The sequence below is a fragment of the Amphiura filiformis genome, chromosome 8 (assembly GCF_039555335.1).
Source record: "Amphiura filiformis chromosome 8, Afil_fr2py, whole genome shotgun sequence".
NCBI classification, from domain to species: domain Eukaryota; kingdom Metazoa; phylum Echinodermata; class Ophiuroidea; order Amphilepidida; family Amphiuridae; genus Amphiura; species Amphiura filiformis.
Window position 1 is genome coordinate 56,571,278 of NC_092635.1, and position 16,913 is coordinate 56,588,190.

At 37.7% G+C, this 16,913-nt stretch overlaps 1 protein-coding gene across 1 annotated transcript; it reads left to right on the forward strand.

Annotated features, from left to right (window-relative positions):
• Nucleotides 1–1,638: 1,638 nt before the first annotated feature.
• On the forward strand, nucleotides 1,639–16,683 carry LOC140159265 (uncharacterized). Its single transcript, XM_072182677.1, has 5 exons — nucleotides 1,639–1,770; nucleotides 9,780–9,862; nucleotides 12,110–12,196; nucleotides 13,248–13,309; nucleotides 14,795–16,683. Exons 2-5 carry the CDS (start codon nucleotides 9,788–9,790, stop codon nucleotides 15,945–15,947), a joined length of 1,377 nt encoding a protein of 458 aa, XP_072038778.1. The 5' UTR covers nucleotides 1,639–1,770; nucleotides 9,780–9,787; the 3' UTR covers nucleotides 15,948–16,683.
• The last annotated feature ends 230 nt before the right edge of the window (nucleotides 16,684–16,913 follow it).

Consider the following 16,913-nt stretch of genomic DNA (forward strand, 5'->3'; position numbering starts at 1 on the left):
TCAAAATTTTCAAATGACGGACAGCTACTCGCATTTTTAAGTACATACAGATTTATTTCGAGGAATGTTAAAATGTCAAAATGACAAAATTTGCATTAGTGTCTGATGGGCTCTCAGGTCCCACAAAAATAGTTGTGAAAACCTCGCTATCCGAGCCCTTAAAAAAATCCAAATTATTTGATATCGGAAGGACATTCCTCGTATTCAGAATGCAATTTGACGTGTCTGATGTGCTCTCAGGTGCCAAAAAAAAAAAAACTGTGCAAAGATGGGTTACAGAGCCCTTAAGGGGGTACTACACCCATTGCATTTTTTTGCATTTTTTTGCATTTTGTGAAGAAATGAGAAAAAGAAATTGGACAAAGTGGTATGCAAAATGAAGGGGCAAATCTTCTCGTTCAATTGGTGGCATCAGTATCAATGACGCGTACATGCTTCTAATGGTATAAGCCAAAAAGTGGTACATCACTGATGTTTTAAATTCACTTCATTTTGGAAAGCTTACTATCAACGGATTTCGTTAAAATTTTGGATATGTGTTGCTAACACATTAGGGAAATAATGTTGATATGTAAAATGGGAATAAGTGGTCCCTGATTTCTTAAGTTATGACCTCATGAACTTGGTGCTCCACAACCATCAAAAAACGAAGCGGTTAAAATGCTTCTATTTTCAATGTTGAGCTATATTTTGTATTTTGAACTTGCGACACTATGTCACTGAAACTTAATTAAGCCATAGGTAACAGGTTACCACAACCACACACACTACAGCAATGTTGAAAAAGATTGTATTTTTTGTCACCTATACCACCATATTAGGTAGTTTTCCGTAAGCTTCATTTTTGTGATTTTGGTAACTATTTTATATTTATTTGCCCAATCCATATCAACTAGGCAATCTAAATTGTACTCACCATTTACATCCCAAGGTATTTTAGTATATCCACCTCACACATTTCCATTATATCCAGTAACAGACAAAATATCAAAATTGATGCCTCATTATGACATGATGTATGATATCACAGACTATCACATGTATTCAAAATTGATGCCTGAATTTGCCCTGAACCGATTGACCTATAACCTGACCTTTGATGACCTTATAGCCTTTTCTAATCTCTTTTCCTAACAACACATTATAGAAGATACATACATGGTGTAGTATTAAATTGTCTATGTGGAAGAGATTAGGCCTATTTAATTTATTCAGTGTTATAATCAGTGAGTACATTTCTATAGATAGTATAACAAAGGATTTAATGTATTCTATTCATGTATTCTACTTGGACATGTTCAATAGAATAAATTATGGTTTGTTATGAAACACACATCTCAGTTACCAGGATATAAACAGTAAACAAAAAAAAATATATAGGGCTAAAATGATTTTCTAAAATGGTTTAAAACCACTTTGTATGTAGAGATATTTTATAAGTTCAGGACATGAGATGATGAACATACTTATATACTTCATAAATTTGCAACAAAAAAAAGAAGATGGGTACTGATGAAAATCAGGGTATTATATCGCCTTAAAAAGCCTCCACGACCAGATCGGCAGATCGGGAAAAGATCTAGACTGCCCTCAAGCGTTAGAGTTGACGATAATCACGATATTGCCCACTACTATAACTTGATAAGGGGGTCAAAGGTCATAAATATGGCGAACATGAAGTTCGGGAACGGACAAATTTCAACAATTTTGGGCCTATTTTAGAAGACTTTTTGAAGAGTACCTCATTTCTGTAGCTGCTTGATTATCTTTGTAAGTGACAAATAGTGTTTCCGCTGATTAATAAGTGGGTTTTTTGAAATGTAACGTATTGTAATTTGCTGAAGCTTACCAGTTTGAGTTACAACTTACATGGCACGAATGCGAGACCTAGTCCTGCCAGCAAGACTAGGTATGCCCACATTGCTTATTACAGAGGGCCTCATTCAACTCCTACTTGTGACCACAGAAATGGCTTAACTGTGTAATCCCCATAGGAAAATACAAAAATGTGAAATTTAGACGCCAGAAACCTTACGTAGAAAGATAAAAAGTGTCAACTGGTATACTTTGATACAGAAGTTATCATACAGTGATAGTAATTTTTTTTCAAATAAAATCGCTTTTCTGTAAAATGGATCGCCATACTGAAAAATGTTGCATGTACTTGCTTGTTTGTACAGTAATTCATTGTAAGGTACCGTCAATGATGGTCACAGAACTTGGAAAATTACATTTGCCCATAACTTCGCTAATTTTTGTCCTACAGACATGGTTGACCCCTCATTTTTTAAGTTAAATAATCACCTTTCTAAATAAATCAATTTCAATGTGAAATATCATACTTGAAAATTTGATGATCATACCTAGCAAGACTTCAGAATGTGAAAAGCGGGGGTGGGGGGGGGGTGGGGGGGGTAGGAGCAACAAATTATTCATGACAATGCGTGAGATTTTACTCATTTTCCAGCTTTTTGCGTGAGATTTACTACCTAGGCGTGAGATTATACTACCTTGGGTGGCGTGAGACCGTGAGAAAGTGACCCAATGCGTGAGACTCACGACCAATGCGTGACTGAGAGTTGACAGCCCTGATCTAGGGTGTCTTTGACCCAAATAACCAGATTCTGGACTCATAAACAATGTATCCTCGCACCCATTTGATGATGATATAGACATATAAAATGCATGTTCGTGTTGACGCACATGACATATTCCTGTTTTTGGCCCCCCCCTCCTCTTCATCCTAGATGTCAGACATCATCTATTTTGCCTTATAGTAGGCAATATAGGTTCAGGTGTGACCCCCTATAGCAGGGTAGACCACTCATTGGCTTAATAAAAATTTCACAGGGGCTCAAAGATGACTCCTCGGCCAAAAGACCCCCCGTTTGTGACCCCATTTGACCTTGTGGGAAATAATCCACCATAACCAAACTCACACAAATTCAAAACACTTGCATGATGTTCCTCTGTACCAAAAATCTTAGTGGTGTCAAGCCATCTTCATGGGTAAATTATAGGCCCCGGCAAAAAACGCAATTTTTTGAAGTAAAAAACAAGATCCAAAATTTTAAAAAGCGAGATTTTCCCCCGAAAAATGGCACAAGAAGCTTTAAAACCGGGGCACTCCAACTTTGGAGGTGACGCGTATGTAGGGCTGTTAAGACCCCTTTTTCAGCATCGCTGTCACCCAAAGACCCCATATTTTTTACGAACACATGCTCTGTCACCCAAAGACCCCCTATTTTTCCATTTGATCTGTCACCCAAAGACCCTTACAAGTTCAATTTGAACAGCAACTTTCATTTTCACTGATTTTGTTGCTTATTTTGAGAAAACAATGAAATTTGAAGCCATTTAGAACTAGAAATTCGATTTTCGAGGTTTTGTGGCGCTGTTTCGCTCTCACCCAAAGATTCCATTGAAAAAAAAGGTCATGTTCTCACCCAATGACCCCATATTTTTCACATTTTGCTCTCACCGAATGCCAAAAATCACGCTCTCACCCAATGACCCCATATTTTTTACATTTTGCTCTCACCGAATGCCCCTTGGTGCGAAAGTGCCAGCCCTACACCTATATCCATTTCATATTGAAGTAGTTCCCCGGCTTTAAAAACGCCGAAAATACTGTAAAAAAAAAAGAAAAAAAAAGAAATAAAAATATTGCCTGCCCTCTATTGTTCAGATTAGGTCAGTTTAGATTGTACATGTAAACAGAACTGCCGATGCCGGCGTGAGTCGAAGAAAAAGTGACAAAAATTTGACCTTGAATTATGTTTTATAGTCAAAATATTCCAGTAATTCAATAAATATAATGATATTTGGCCTAAACTTGAACTCATTTGCAATGAAATGTCATTTTTTATTAAGTAATGCATGGCTTTTGCACTTGCAATGGCCAATGTGGTTGCAATGCTGTTGAATTCTGCAGACTTTTCCGATGGAGAAGTTCATTTCGTGGAATTCGGTGAACTTTTCTGGCATAAAGCAACATTTTTATAGTAAGTATACTGCTTGGGAACTTTCTTAAAAAGCGAGATAATTGGTTAATAGCGAGAATCGCGGCGTGAAAAGCGAGATCTCGTTTTTTGCCGGGCCTTAGTAAATTATATACCTGGTCGGCTGGTCCCATGTACCCATACCTAGTGTATGGGTACATGGTATAACCAGGCATTCAAACAGCCACGGAGAGAGCTGTCAAAGAGTGTATATTTCAAAACATGATAACTGCACCAGTTATAAAAATTCCACACACATACCACTTTTAAAATGCACTCAAAGTCCTTATTCCATATCTGAAAAATATGATCCCCAATTTGTACTTACTTTATTGATAAAAGTCTAAATATCCACATGACAAATTCAGCTGTACATGTCCATTGTATATGTTCACAACATGACCCAAAATCATAACCTTTCAGACCTTAGACACATGCACAAGGCCTTGATAGCACTGCCATGTGCAGTCAATAGCCCAACATGCTGAACAAGAGACTGGTTGAGAGTCCATGTGTTCATTGACCTGCACATGTCAGCACATGCTTCAACTGCTGATGTGTCATATTTAGCAATGTCATGATATCAACCTCATAGTCACAGTCTCTGTTCTGTGGGGTATTGGTAGAATAACACATGTCTTTATGAAAGGTCAAAAGTTAGGGATTGTTTTGTCAGACATTTTGAGAGCTAGATTTGATCAACACCATTTGAAGCATGTTGTAGCTTACAAGCAGGACACATAATTTCAGGATATTGACTACAAATTTGGACCAATAAATTTCCAGAGACATAATACAACCAAGGAAGCTTACTTCAAAGATGTAAAGGGCAACAGTGACATGATAAGTGAAATAGTTAGGGAAGAATACCTTGGTGTACATTTGAAATGTAATTTCTGGTTTTTGTACATGGACTTCATGTCTCCCTATTCCACACATATAGGTAAATTAGTGTTTGAATCTCTCATTGAAATACACAGTAAATTGATGAACTTTGCATTTTGGGAATTAGAACATTACTGTGTATTTCAATGCGATCTCCAAACAGTCATTTAACCATGAAGATGGCTTGACACCACTTTGATTTCTGGTACAGAGGAACATCATAGAAGTATTTTGAATATGTGAGAGTTTGATTATGGTGGGTCATTTCCCACATAATAAAATTTGGGTTGGTATTTAGGACAATTTTGTGTGTATTTCAATGGGAAGTGGACAAATTGCGTCAAAAAACATCAAATATTCAACGAGCCATAACTCAGAAACGAGTCAACGACAAGGAGTTGAGACCTACCGTTTGAAATGTGTTCATTTGACCCATAGGTCTATGATATTTGTGATTTTAAAGAAAATCTGAGAGGGTGACCAGCCAACCTTTTCTGAAAATTAGGTGAGTTGATATGGAATGACTCAATACGCAATTTTTCTCGTCGTGAAACTCGCTTTTTAGTGCTTTTGAAAAGCAGCTTAGTGCTTTTGAAAAGCAAAATTTTAAGATGAAATAGGTCCCGGACAGAACCTGCCTCCAGTCGGAAAATGTCATAGGCGATGAAAAATATATTCAAAATAAAAATAAAATAAAATCCCAAAACTATGGGATATTTTTGATAATTATAAAAATAATTTCCAACTTGGAAATTCCTTGGTAATTACTAACTTGTAATATCTTATTTTATTTCAAGTATTACCTGTATACTAACATGTCAATCAATAACCTGTCAATCATCCTTTGATCTAATTGACGGTCTCCGCGGATTATATTGATTAATCAACTATGAAAAGATTGTTGATTCATGTCATGTCGGCTTTTAATATAAACTTGCATTTTTAAATAACGTGGCAAAATTATCATGACTTTCTAGGCTGTATCTGAAATTGCATATACTGCACTGATATAATAAACTAAACTAAACTTCTGAGAAAATATGTTCATTTTCATTGTAATTTTAATCGGACTCTTTAGGCAAAAAATTGCATTAATTAGAGTTTTGAATCTAGTTACATATTTTCTCAGAAGTTTAGTTTAGTTTATTATATCAGCGCAGTATATATGTTAGAAATAATAGTAACAACTGCCAGGGAAGTTTTCTGGTCATTCTAAACTGTGATGTTCTAAAATAATCAAAGATATAAATCTTATAACAATTTTTAAATATTTATTAGTCTCAGATAATTATTCATCCTCATATAGCTTGATATGCGCGTTACAACTCTCTACAATAACTTATTATACGGTATACATCTTTAATTGAAATGTTATTATTTTAATTATATAATAATAATTTTGTAATAATTTTAAATAATAATGTTTCAGATACATTATGTAGTAGGCCTATATGTATTCTTAGTACATATAATTTTGATAATTGTAATTGACAGTTATCATGATTCATTTTGTTCTTAATTTCTGCGACTTACCTGTCAATCACGGACTAATTATGATTGATTTAAACACTACGGCACATCTACGCTGTGTCCTAATCCTCTCAATATGCCAGCAATTTTAAGGCGGGATGTTTTAACTCGATGATGTCAATACAAATGTTGGCCTATATTTATTTTATTGATTTATATCATACGCTAATTGGCATAATTATTCCCAGAATATCATGATTATATAAATCCTCTAAACCATGATAACAGGGGTAAATATTACATGTAGGCCCTACTTATTAGGCTCTAATAACAGAATCTTTAAAAATAATTTACCTAACAATATAAATAATGATAATTATTATTTTTGCAGTAAAATTATTATTTTCATATGATAACAATAAAAAATAACTATCATCAAAGGGACAGGTGTGATATTCTGAGAGATGTCCCTGATTTTGCCCGTTTATTTTTCTTGTTTGATCTCATTCTGCAACCAAAAGACTCAAGCTTAGAATATGGCACAGAAAGAACTCATTTTTAGGGTCTTCCCTCAAAAGGCCCTATTTGTTAGCATCTGCCCCGAATGACCCCATTTTGGGGTCATACAATGTACTCCTATTTTTTCTCATTATCATGTTTCGATGAGTCCAAGTGTGTGAAAATATTGTATCCAAAACATAATAATGCATGATAAAATTGTAATGCTTTACGCCAAATATTTATTGGTCTCGCTATATAAATTTTAAAATATTGGACATACCAAAATTTTAAAACTCATAGCTCCACCAATGGGCTCAATTGATCCAATTTTATATCACAATTTTGTCCCCGAAATACCCATGACCGCAAATAATTGATTCCTCTAATTTAATTTTCTAGATTAATTTTCTGAAAGTAAGACGAACTCAGTTTCACCCCATTCAAACCCGTCTTAATTGTTCATCGAGTGGTTACTTATTTGATTGAATTCATACTAAAATATGCAACGAAGGTACCATTGCGCCAATTCACCAATTTAAACATCTATTTATTTTTGGTAACAACTAACAAAGGACCACTTCGTATAACTTCCAAATCTGGGTGCTTGATATACCTAGATTTGGAAGACGGGTGCACATGATGTGTACCTTGTTTGTTATTTAAATTTTATTTAAGCATGTCGTATGTAAAGGCCCCCTCCGGGTGTTACTGATAATAGTCATTATCAAATATACTAGTACATTCTAAAGTTATTATGTAGGCCTATAGGCTAAGTAATGTTATGTTGCATTAATAAAAATGCTATAACAAATTTATTACCAAAGAACTTATCGGGGATTATTTATAAGCCACTGTCTCCTATCAGGGATTTCTCTTTTAACAAAGGAGCACCGGCGCATTGCAGCGCACTGCAGCAGCACACGAACGATCGTAGGTCTACATTATGGCTTCATCTCTTGACCCCGGCTCTTGACAGCTTTCGGCACACTAAATTAATATTGAAAGGGAGCTAGAGAAAAAAGAAAGAGAGAAACTTAATAAGAAAGAAGGGGAAGGACACAAAGACTTCAGTTGAGCCTGTCAATTGTCACCAAGAAATTTAAGAAAGAAGGAAGTTCGAAGTTGTATTGATTGGCCGTATGACCGCATGCACTGCATTCACGTCACTTTACAGTTTACACAGTGAGTCAATTGGGGCGAACTTGTCGTGTATGTACGTGTATTGGGGCGAACTGGTCGTGGTATGTACGTGTATTGGGGCGAACTGGTAGTGGTATGTACTGGTGTGGGGCGAAACGTCCTGACACCCATGGCACTGCACCCCGCACTGCACTGACTGGCACTGGCCACTGATTCTGTCATGCATGCATGGCAAGGATGGGATTTAAACGTTTTATTGCGAGCTCTCCACGATTCTGGCGAGTAGATTTCTTGCAATATTTGGCTTTTTACCATCCATTTTATATCCTTCGATGTACATGTAATATGATTTGCCTTCTTGGGGAGCTAAGGCGCGCCTAGGCGTATAAGACTGGCAGCGAGTCTATACTGAAATTTATTTTGATGACTTCAGTTGTCTTCACTTATGTGACAGCAAAGTTTGCTAATTGTTCAGATAAACCATGCCAACAATTCACCGATGTGTCATTTGAGCAACTTTTTCGGGCGCTATACCTGTTGTGATGGGCATTGTTTACTTCCGAATTTCCATTGCTTTACATCATGGTGTCATACTTCACTGATTTAGTGATTCTGACATGTTTTGAGATAGCTCCACATTCTATCCTCAATCCATCATCGGTTACCAGCGGCCTGGATTGAGGATAGACTTTTCGATCAACATGTATTACAAACAATGTATGCAGGATCACAATGATACAGTCACAAATGTGAATGTACACAGTCAGTCCGGGCTAGTTGTCCAAGTCCAACTTAGTTTCGTCAGTGTTTTAACGGAATGCTACTCAATAGAATGATTTGCGATACTGATGTCAAAATCAAATAAGTAAATATTGTGGATTGATCACGAAATCTCTACAATGTGCTATCCACGACGTCACACTATATCTGTAGAACTTTACCAGATAGAGATAGAGCATGGAACTATAACTACTTTAGTCACTTAATCGTCAGCAATTTTCAAACATATTTTAAAACAATACTTCGTGAAGTTTAATGTTACTGAAATTAATTTGGATGACTTATCTATATGATGTATCTTCAGATCAAAGTTTGCTCATTTTTAAGAAATTAACCATGTCCATGATGCTAACAATTTGCCAATGTGTCATTTGAGCAACTTTTCAGGCGCTATATACCCTGTTGTGATCGGCGTTGTTTACTTCCGAATTTCCATTGCTTTACACGCCCGCACGGTGTCATGCTTCACTGACTCTGATGCATTTTGAGATGGCGCCAACTTGCCACCATGCTCTATCCTTTCGGTTATCAGTGGCCTGGATTGAGGATAGACTTCTCGATCAAATCAGTTAAAGTTCGCCTTGTTTTGAATGAGCCCAATTCTTATCAAAATTGTCCTTGACCATGCTGATTTGGCTATTACAGTTGAAATCCATATACACCCCTATGGCAGATATGGCCTTAACCCCCTGAGCACTACCTGCCGATCTAACATTGCATCTGATTGGTCAATTACATGATATCTTTACTTTAATCACCAATCAGAATGGAGCTTTGCAAATAATTCACCCCAATTTTTTGTGTGGTGAAATTATTCTAACAATGTTGCTGATTGGTCCAATTGATAATGAAAACTTCTTTTTGGCCAATCGGCAGGTAGTTCACATGGCTAAATCTTCCACATGGGGTGTAGAACTGTAGATTTCAAATGGAATAACACATAATTTACATAAACATCATTTCATTCATCTGTACACGTATATGTATTCTGTTTTGCTATAGAACTCGTCATGTCTAAACATCCAGACTACATGGGCACAGGGTTTGCCATGCATCATAATAGGAGACTCAAATGGGATCAGAAGGTATGTGTACACTAAGGCAGGGATTTTGGGGTAATGTACCTGGGTACCCGGCGCATCTTTCAAGTGGGTAATCAGGTACCAGAAATTGCAAAACAAAAAGTTAGGTTATTTATTTTTTAGGGTTTGGAGTGTCCCTGGGCCTAAAGCTAAATGCTAGGATCATTCATGGTCGACCTACTCACACACACACCCCCACACACCCCCGTGCATTACATATACTTCTGAGGACCTGAAAAAAACCGACCAAATGTCCAAATGTGTGTGTGTCCTCGGTGTGTTGTTATGTCAAGTGCTCAAGAGGTCGGTCGATTCCGGTTAACACTATGAGGACATTAAGCTATAGAGGGGGTAGTAGGGTATAATACCTCATTTTTCACCGTTTAACAAGGTTTGCGTAGCGAGGACGTGTGTTTAGGTCCTTTGTAAAAAAAAATGTCCTCGGTGTGTCGGGTGTGTTGTTATGTCAGAGTTCTCGGAAGTATTTGTAATGCAAACGCACACACAAATTATGTGTTCATATCATTTATACTCTATTAATGATTTCAAAATGGATACAAATCTAATTCTTTTGTATTCAACACATACATGTAGGCCGATGACGTTCTAGGTTAAGGGCTGGGGTATGAACGTTTGGACAGTATTTATTTTGGGACATTAGAGCACATCAGACATATCGAATTGCATTCTGAATACGAAGAATATCATTCTGATATCAAATAATTTTGATTTTTGAAATTGCAATTTAATACACATTTTATGGCAAATCATTAAAATTGATATTTTGATATTTAACAGTACTTGAAGTAAACTTTGTAAATCTGATGATTTATACTTAAAGTGTATGTAGGTGGGATGAAAAAGCCGACGATCAATTGAAAATTTTGACCTTTCGTATTGAAGATATGGATTTTTTCCCAAAACACCAAAAAAAAAAAATTAGGTCTTTTGGGAAAAAATCCATATCTTTAATAATGAAAGGTCAAAATTTTCAATTGACCGTCGGCTTTTCCTCCCTGCTACATACACTTTAAGAATATATCATTAGATTTATATAATTTACTTGAGGACTGTTATATATCAAAAATTTGAAAAATATCACATTTTTATAATTTGTCATAAAATTTGTATTATATTGTGATTTTCAAAAAATGAAAATTATTTTATATCAGAAAGACATGCTTCGTATTCAGAATGCAATTCGATAGATCTGAGGTGCTCTCATGTCCCACAAAAAATACTGTCGAAACGCAATAAACGCTCATTTTAGATCCCTTAATGATTCGGAAAATAACTTATTCTGTGCAATTCTGTGAGATGGCAGGAGCCATATTTTGTCCACTTTTAGCCATGTAGCTAAAAACCTGCAATGTACTTGTTAAATCTTAAATACATTGATCATACAGAATGTGAGTCAAGGAAGCCAATAATTGCAGTGATATTTAGGTCTTGCGGTTCTTGTGTGTTATGGCCAAGTTATAAAAAACAAAATTTAAGATGTTTCCCCCCTCCTCCCTTGCAAGAAAAATTATCCAAATGGGATGGAAATGTCATAAACCTTGGGATTTCCTGTATAGAACCTATACCATTGCTCTTGTGTGTCAGTTTTATTTGTCTCAATATTTATGAGTGTAGGTCATGCTCTCCTCCGACCCACCTTAACCTATTATAAGCCACATCTGTTTTTGATACAGATGTTTAGGACATTCGCACACAATCCTGCCACAATGTCGTGATAAGACACAGGTGCCTAGGAAGTCGTGTTATGCCGGTCCACAACTAAAGTTATGATCAAAACTGCACTTTTCAGAATGCTTGTTTTCACTGACAAGCATCACACAATAAACATGCACAGTCTGTAGCAGCCCTCAAATTAAAAAGGGCAGCCAATCCAAGGCAATTTGAAAAGGGCACCAAGGCACTTACATCAGGCATGAGAATTATCCTTTTAAATTGAATTCCTTTTTTTCCCCCCAAATTTCCGCGCTTTTATTTCTTTTTAGCCCGTTTTTGAGCATTTTTGCCATATTTTACGTGCCTTTTCTTTTTTTCCTAGAATTTTTCTTTTTTTTTCATTGAAATTTATTCTCATGCCTGTTATATGCTTTTCAATGGCTTGTACAGATGTACATGTAGTACACTGTGATGTAAGGGTTTATAAAATACGAAAGCACCAGTCTGTAGTATAGTGGTCTAAATCAAAGTGAGAAGAATACTCATTTTTTAAGTGTTTTTTGTATGTATTTTCAGTTGAATCTGATTGGTGAGAAAGTGTTTGATCCCATGATTCATTGCTGTGGAAAATGTCGGCTGCCGATACTTAGTTATGGCCGAATGGTAAGTACAGTGTTGCCAGTCTTCAGGAAATTTCCTGATTTCAGGAAATTTTACTCGGATGATCCTGTACAAATGTATAGGCAATGTACATTTTTCAGGAAATTGTTGCCATTTCAGGATTTTTTGATATGTGCCTGTAAGTCACGCCTCTGTAAGTAGAAACAATGGCAACTGTTCATTGTTTAGGTGATTCAGTACACTAGGATGTCATCACAAAGTGACTGCCAGGCCTGCAAAAAAAATGGGGTTTTTTTCCCAGGAAGGAAAGCCAAATTTCTCACAAAGAAAGGAACATTCCTGACAAATATTTTACATGTTACTTTTCACAGGGAAGTACATCAATTTCCCTCCAAACACCAAAAAAAATTTTTTTGAAGAAACAACCTGAGAAACACTATTAAAGTTGGTAGCCTGAGCAATTTAAATATCAATATGAACAAGTAAAGCCACACTTCCCCTGTGGAAGATTTTGGATTTATATCTTCCACATGGGTATTATGGATTCATTAAAATGGAATTATGGAACAGCCCAATAAATGGTGTTTGGTGCACCTCACATAGCTGCATAATGTGATGTGATCAAGTGAAATTAGTCGGAAGTTGGAAATATTGATTTAGAGATAATAGCCTAAACTGTTTAACTGCTCACATCTTTTGAACTGATTGTCCAAATTCAATGGTTTTTTTGCAAATGCTATTTACAATCCTATGAGAAACTGAAAATTGAATATGTCCGACGTCGGACTGATTTTGCTTGATCACGCCACATATACATAATGTAGATGTTGGTACTACCGCCAACATTACAATGAAGGTTTTGTCTAAAACGTTTCAGGCTATTGCAGGTGAAATCCATACTGCCCCTAGGGAAGACATGACCTTAATCTTTCACACAAGGAGTGTGAATTTCAAATGGGGTTACCTGAATGGGTAGCTCCATTTGAAATCTACACCCCCTGTGTGGGAGACTAAGGTCATGTCTTCCAGGGGGTGTATGGATTTCAACAGGAATAGCCCATTGTTGAAACACCTGTTTACTTCTATTTTTCAGATCCCCTGCAAGCATGTGTTCTGCTTTGATTGTGCCAAATCAACAGACAAAGTCTGCCTCAGGTAAGAGCAATTTGAACTCTGAACTTAATTCATGTCCATTTTCCATATCTGGACAGACTGGTTATTTATATTACAGGTTCTCCAACAAAGGGAGCACGTTGGCCGAGCAGAACAGGCTCCCGACTCCTAATCGGAAGGTTGCTAGTTTCGAGCCCGGTGACGCCATCGTGTTGTACCCTTGATTAAGGCAATTTATTTCGATTACTCCTCTCTACCCAAGTGTATAAATAGGTACCGGCATTCTTAAATGCTGGTAAGGTAACAGACTTGCTGAGGAGGACGGTGTGGCGATCCCCCCACAGCAACTTTTCATGGTGGAGTTTAGCCTAATTGTTAACGAAAGACAGATGGGCACTCTGTTTTGTAAAAAATGCAGGTTTGACTCCTTTACTTTTACTTTTGCTCCAACATTGTATATGACTTCTACACCATCAAAATAATAAAAAGTGAGGTTAACATTGCGGCGGGCCAGCCCAGTCTTCAGCCTGTCTTCAGGAAATTTCCTGATTTCAGGAAATTTTACTTGGATGACCCTGTACAAATGTATGGGCAAAGTAAATTTGTTGCCATTTCAGGATTTTTTGACAACACTGACTGGCATCTCTTTCCCTAATGTGTTTGAATTTAAATGTGATACATTTTATATGGTGACAACCTTCACAAACATCATATGTGGTATCATTCATTCATTTGAAAATGAATGAAGATGCCATGAGTTGTTCCTGGTACTTCTCATGAGCTTTCATGTGATTTTCTGCATTGGTGATTGTTTTTGGTGCTACACTTCTCTACAGTTTTATTTTGTGCTTACTGATTCAATTGCGACTTGCTCAGCAAATGAGGCGCTTGTGTTTGAATTAGGCAATCAGGACCCCCACTTCCATAATGGGCTATTCCAGTTGAAATCCATACACCCCCTATGGAAGACATGTTCGTAATCTCCCACACATGGGTATAGATTTCAAGTGGAAATTTGAAATGTACACACTAAGTGTGGAAGACTAAAGATTAAGGTAATGTCTTCCATAGGGGGGTGTATGGATTTCAACTGGAATAGCCCTTTGACACAGAACAGTGTATGCATTTGTAGATCTACAAGCAGGGCTGGAAAAAATGAATATTTACCTGGAAGATGATCAAAATTTCCCTTCAAAAAGACAAATTCCCTCCAAATGTATTTCTTTGTTGAAGGACCTTAATTTCCCTCCAAACTTCCATATTTTCCCGGGAAGGAGTTTCCCACTTTCCACATATTTTCCAGGCATGTCCACAAGAAAATTGCTGAACTGTGTCTGTGATAAATGATGCAGTGCTCTGTGAATAGGGGCATTAGATTATAAAACTTGTTACGAAATGTTGACAATTTTGCACAAAAGAAGTTGACATGATAGCACTGTATTCCAAATGAAAGTTGAAAACAGCCCTAACTAAACCATCCAGTGATAAATAAAGTATTAAAATTAATGTCCTTTTGTTATCTCACAGGTGCGGAGATGCTGTGCAGCGAATTGAGCAGTCTCCACTCGGTAAGATCTTTATTTGTACCTTTGGCAGTGCCAAGCACAGTACTTCAGGCTGCCGTAGAACTTACCTCTCAGGGCGTGACTTACAGGCGCATATCAATCACAGACATAACAGGCTGCAGCCACAGCAGCAGCCACAGCAGCAGCAACAGCAGCCACAGCAGCAGCAACAGCAGCAGCAGCGAGAACAGCCACAACAACAACAGCAGCAGCAGTCCACTCCAATGACCACAGCATCTGCCCAAGATCAGTCAATGCGAAGTCAGAGCAGAATGCCTGATACACCGGTGTCAGATCACAGGCCACCTGGGTACGAAACATTTTCACAACCACCTCCACCACCAAACCAAGGGGTGATGCACAATCCGTATGAAGAAGAACCCGATGCCATGCCAGACTCTCCTACCACCCAAGAGGAATATGGTATGGGCCGAATACAAGTCCGCAAATCTAATTTGATTACTGTGCCATTACAAGACAATAGAGCGCCGCAGCATCCCCCTCCTCCTCAACATGCCCCACAACATCCTCCGCCAAGTCACCATGCTCCTCCCCCTCAACAACACCCTCCTCAACACCCTCCATCTGTGTCTGTCTACCAAAGCAATATGCCTGGTCAGCTTCCCCAACAGCACCCAGCAGTACCTCCACCTCCGCCGCAACATGGCTATCCACAGCACGGTCCCGTATCGTATGCCCCGCCAATGGTGACACATTCGGTGCCGCAGTCGGTGCCACGTCAACAACCTCAGCCACAGAACCCGCACTATAGTATGGCACCACCCCCACCAGTGCCCCCTGTGTCCCACATGGGACAGCCACCTCCAAGATATGACTCTGGTCCACCTCATCCACCTTTCAGTGGTCAAGTAGGACCTATGGCAAATCAAAGCCCACCCTTTCAGAGTGCAGTGTTACCTACGCCACCCCAATGGAACCCTGGACTTGGACCACCCCCTCCCCGTATTATCATGACTCAAGCACCGTCAATGCCAGCACCTGTACCAGCCCCAGGGATGCCACATCCTCAGTCAGGACCACCGCCACCCCGTCCGGATATGGGACCACCTCCACCAAGAACTGATGGCCGATACAGGACTCCATATTTTTCTTAATGAATGTATGTTTTGCAGATATTGTTACGTTCACAAGATAAGAAGGCTGATCCCTATTTACTGTAAGGTATTGAAACTAACAAATTTATTTCCTATAGGATTCCTTCCGAAGCAAATGTGTTTAAGCCTATCATTGAGTTTAATTTGTAGTTTTCAAAGTTGTAAGTGTAAAAAAAACTCTTCTGAATAAATATTATTGAAATAAAGGCTCTGATCTATTATGACATGGAAGACATTGATGATATCAGTAACCTCCGCACCTCATCTAATGAGGAATTTAATTGGGACTTGCATAACGTGTGTTATTCGGAGGTTATGAATATATGCCAGAATGCCTTTCACATACATCATATAAGGCATGCAGGTTTAAGAAACAACCCTTTTTTGATGTAAAATTGGATCGATTTAGCCCATATTTATTTTTATGTAGTTTTAAAATATTGGATGAGACGTAGTCGAGTCCAATATTTTAAAACTCATAGCGATACCAATAAATATTGGGTGTAAAGCATCCAATTTTATCATAATTATGTTTTGGATCCAATATTTTCACACACTTGGACTCATCAAAACATAATAATGCCTATAATGTTGGGCCTAAATAATTAGGAAAACATGATCGCTTCACAGTTTTTGTGCTAGAGCACAATCTGCAGAAATAAGAGATAGATGGGGCATAATTTCTTTTCTTTTTGCTCAAGTTTAACTTCCAACACAGAATCAGTTAATTGTACATGTAATAAAATCTGTACTGTCTGTTGCTTACACTACCAGATTCCCACTGCTGACCCTAGAGGTACACTGCTGCCCAACTACTATACTTTGTAGCTACTCTAAGAGTACCAGTGCAGTACCCAGTGCTGTACGGTGCGACCATTTTAGGCGCATTGGCGACTAGATTTTTTCTGATGCGACTAAACCTTCAATCCATGGCGCCAATGGCGACCAACTGTTGAAGCTTTTAAT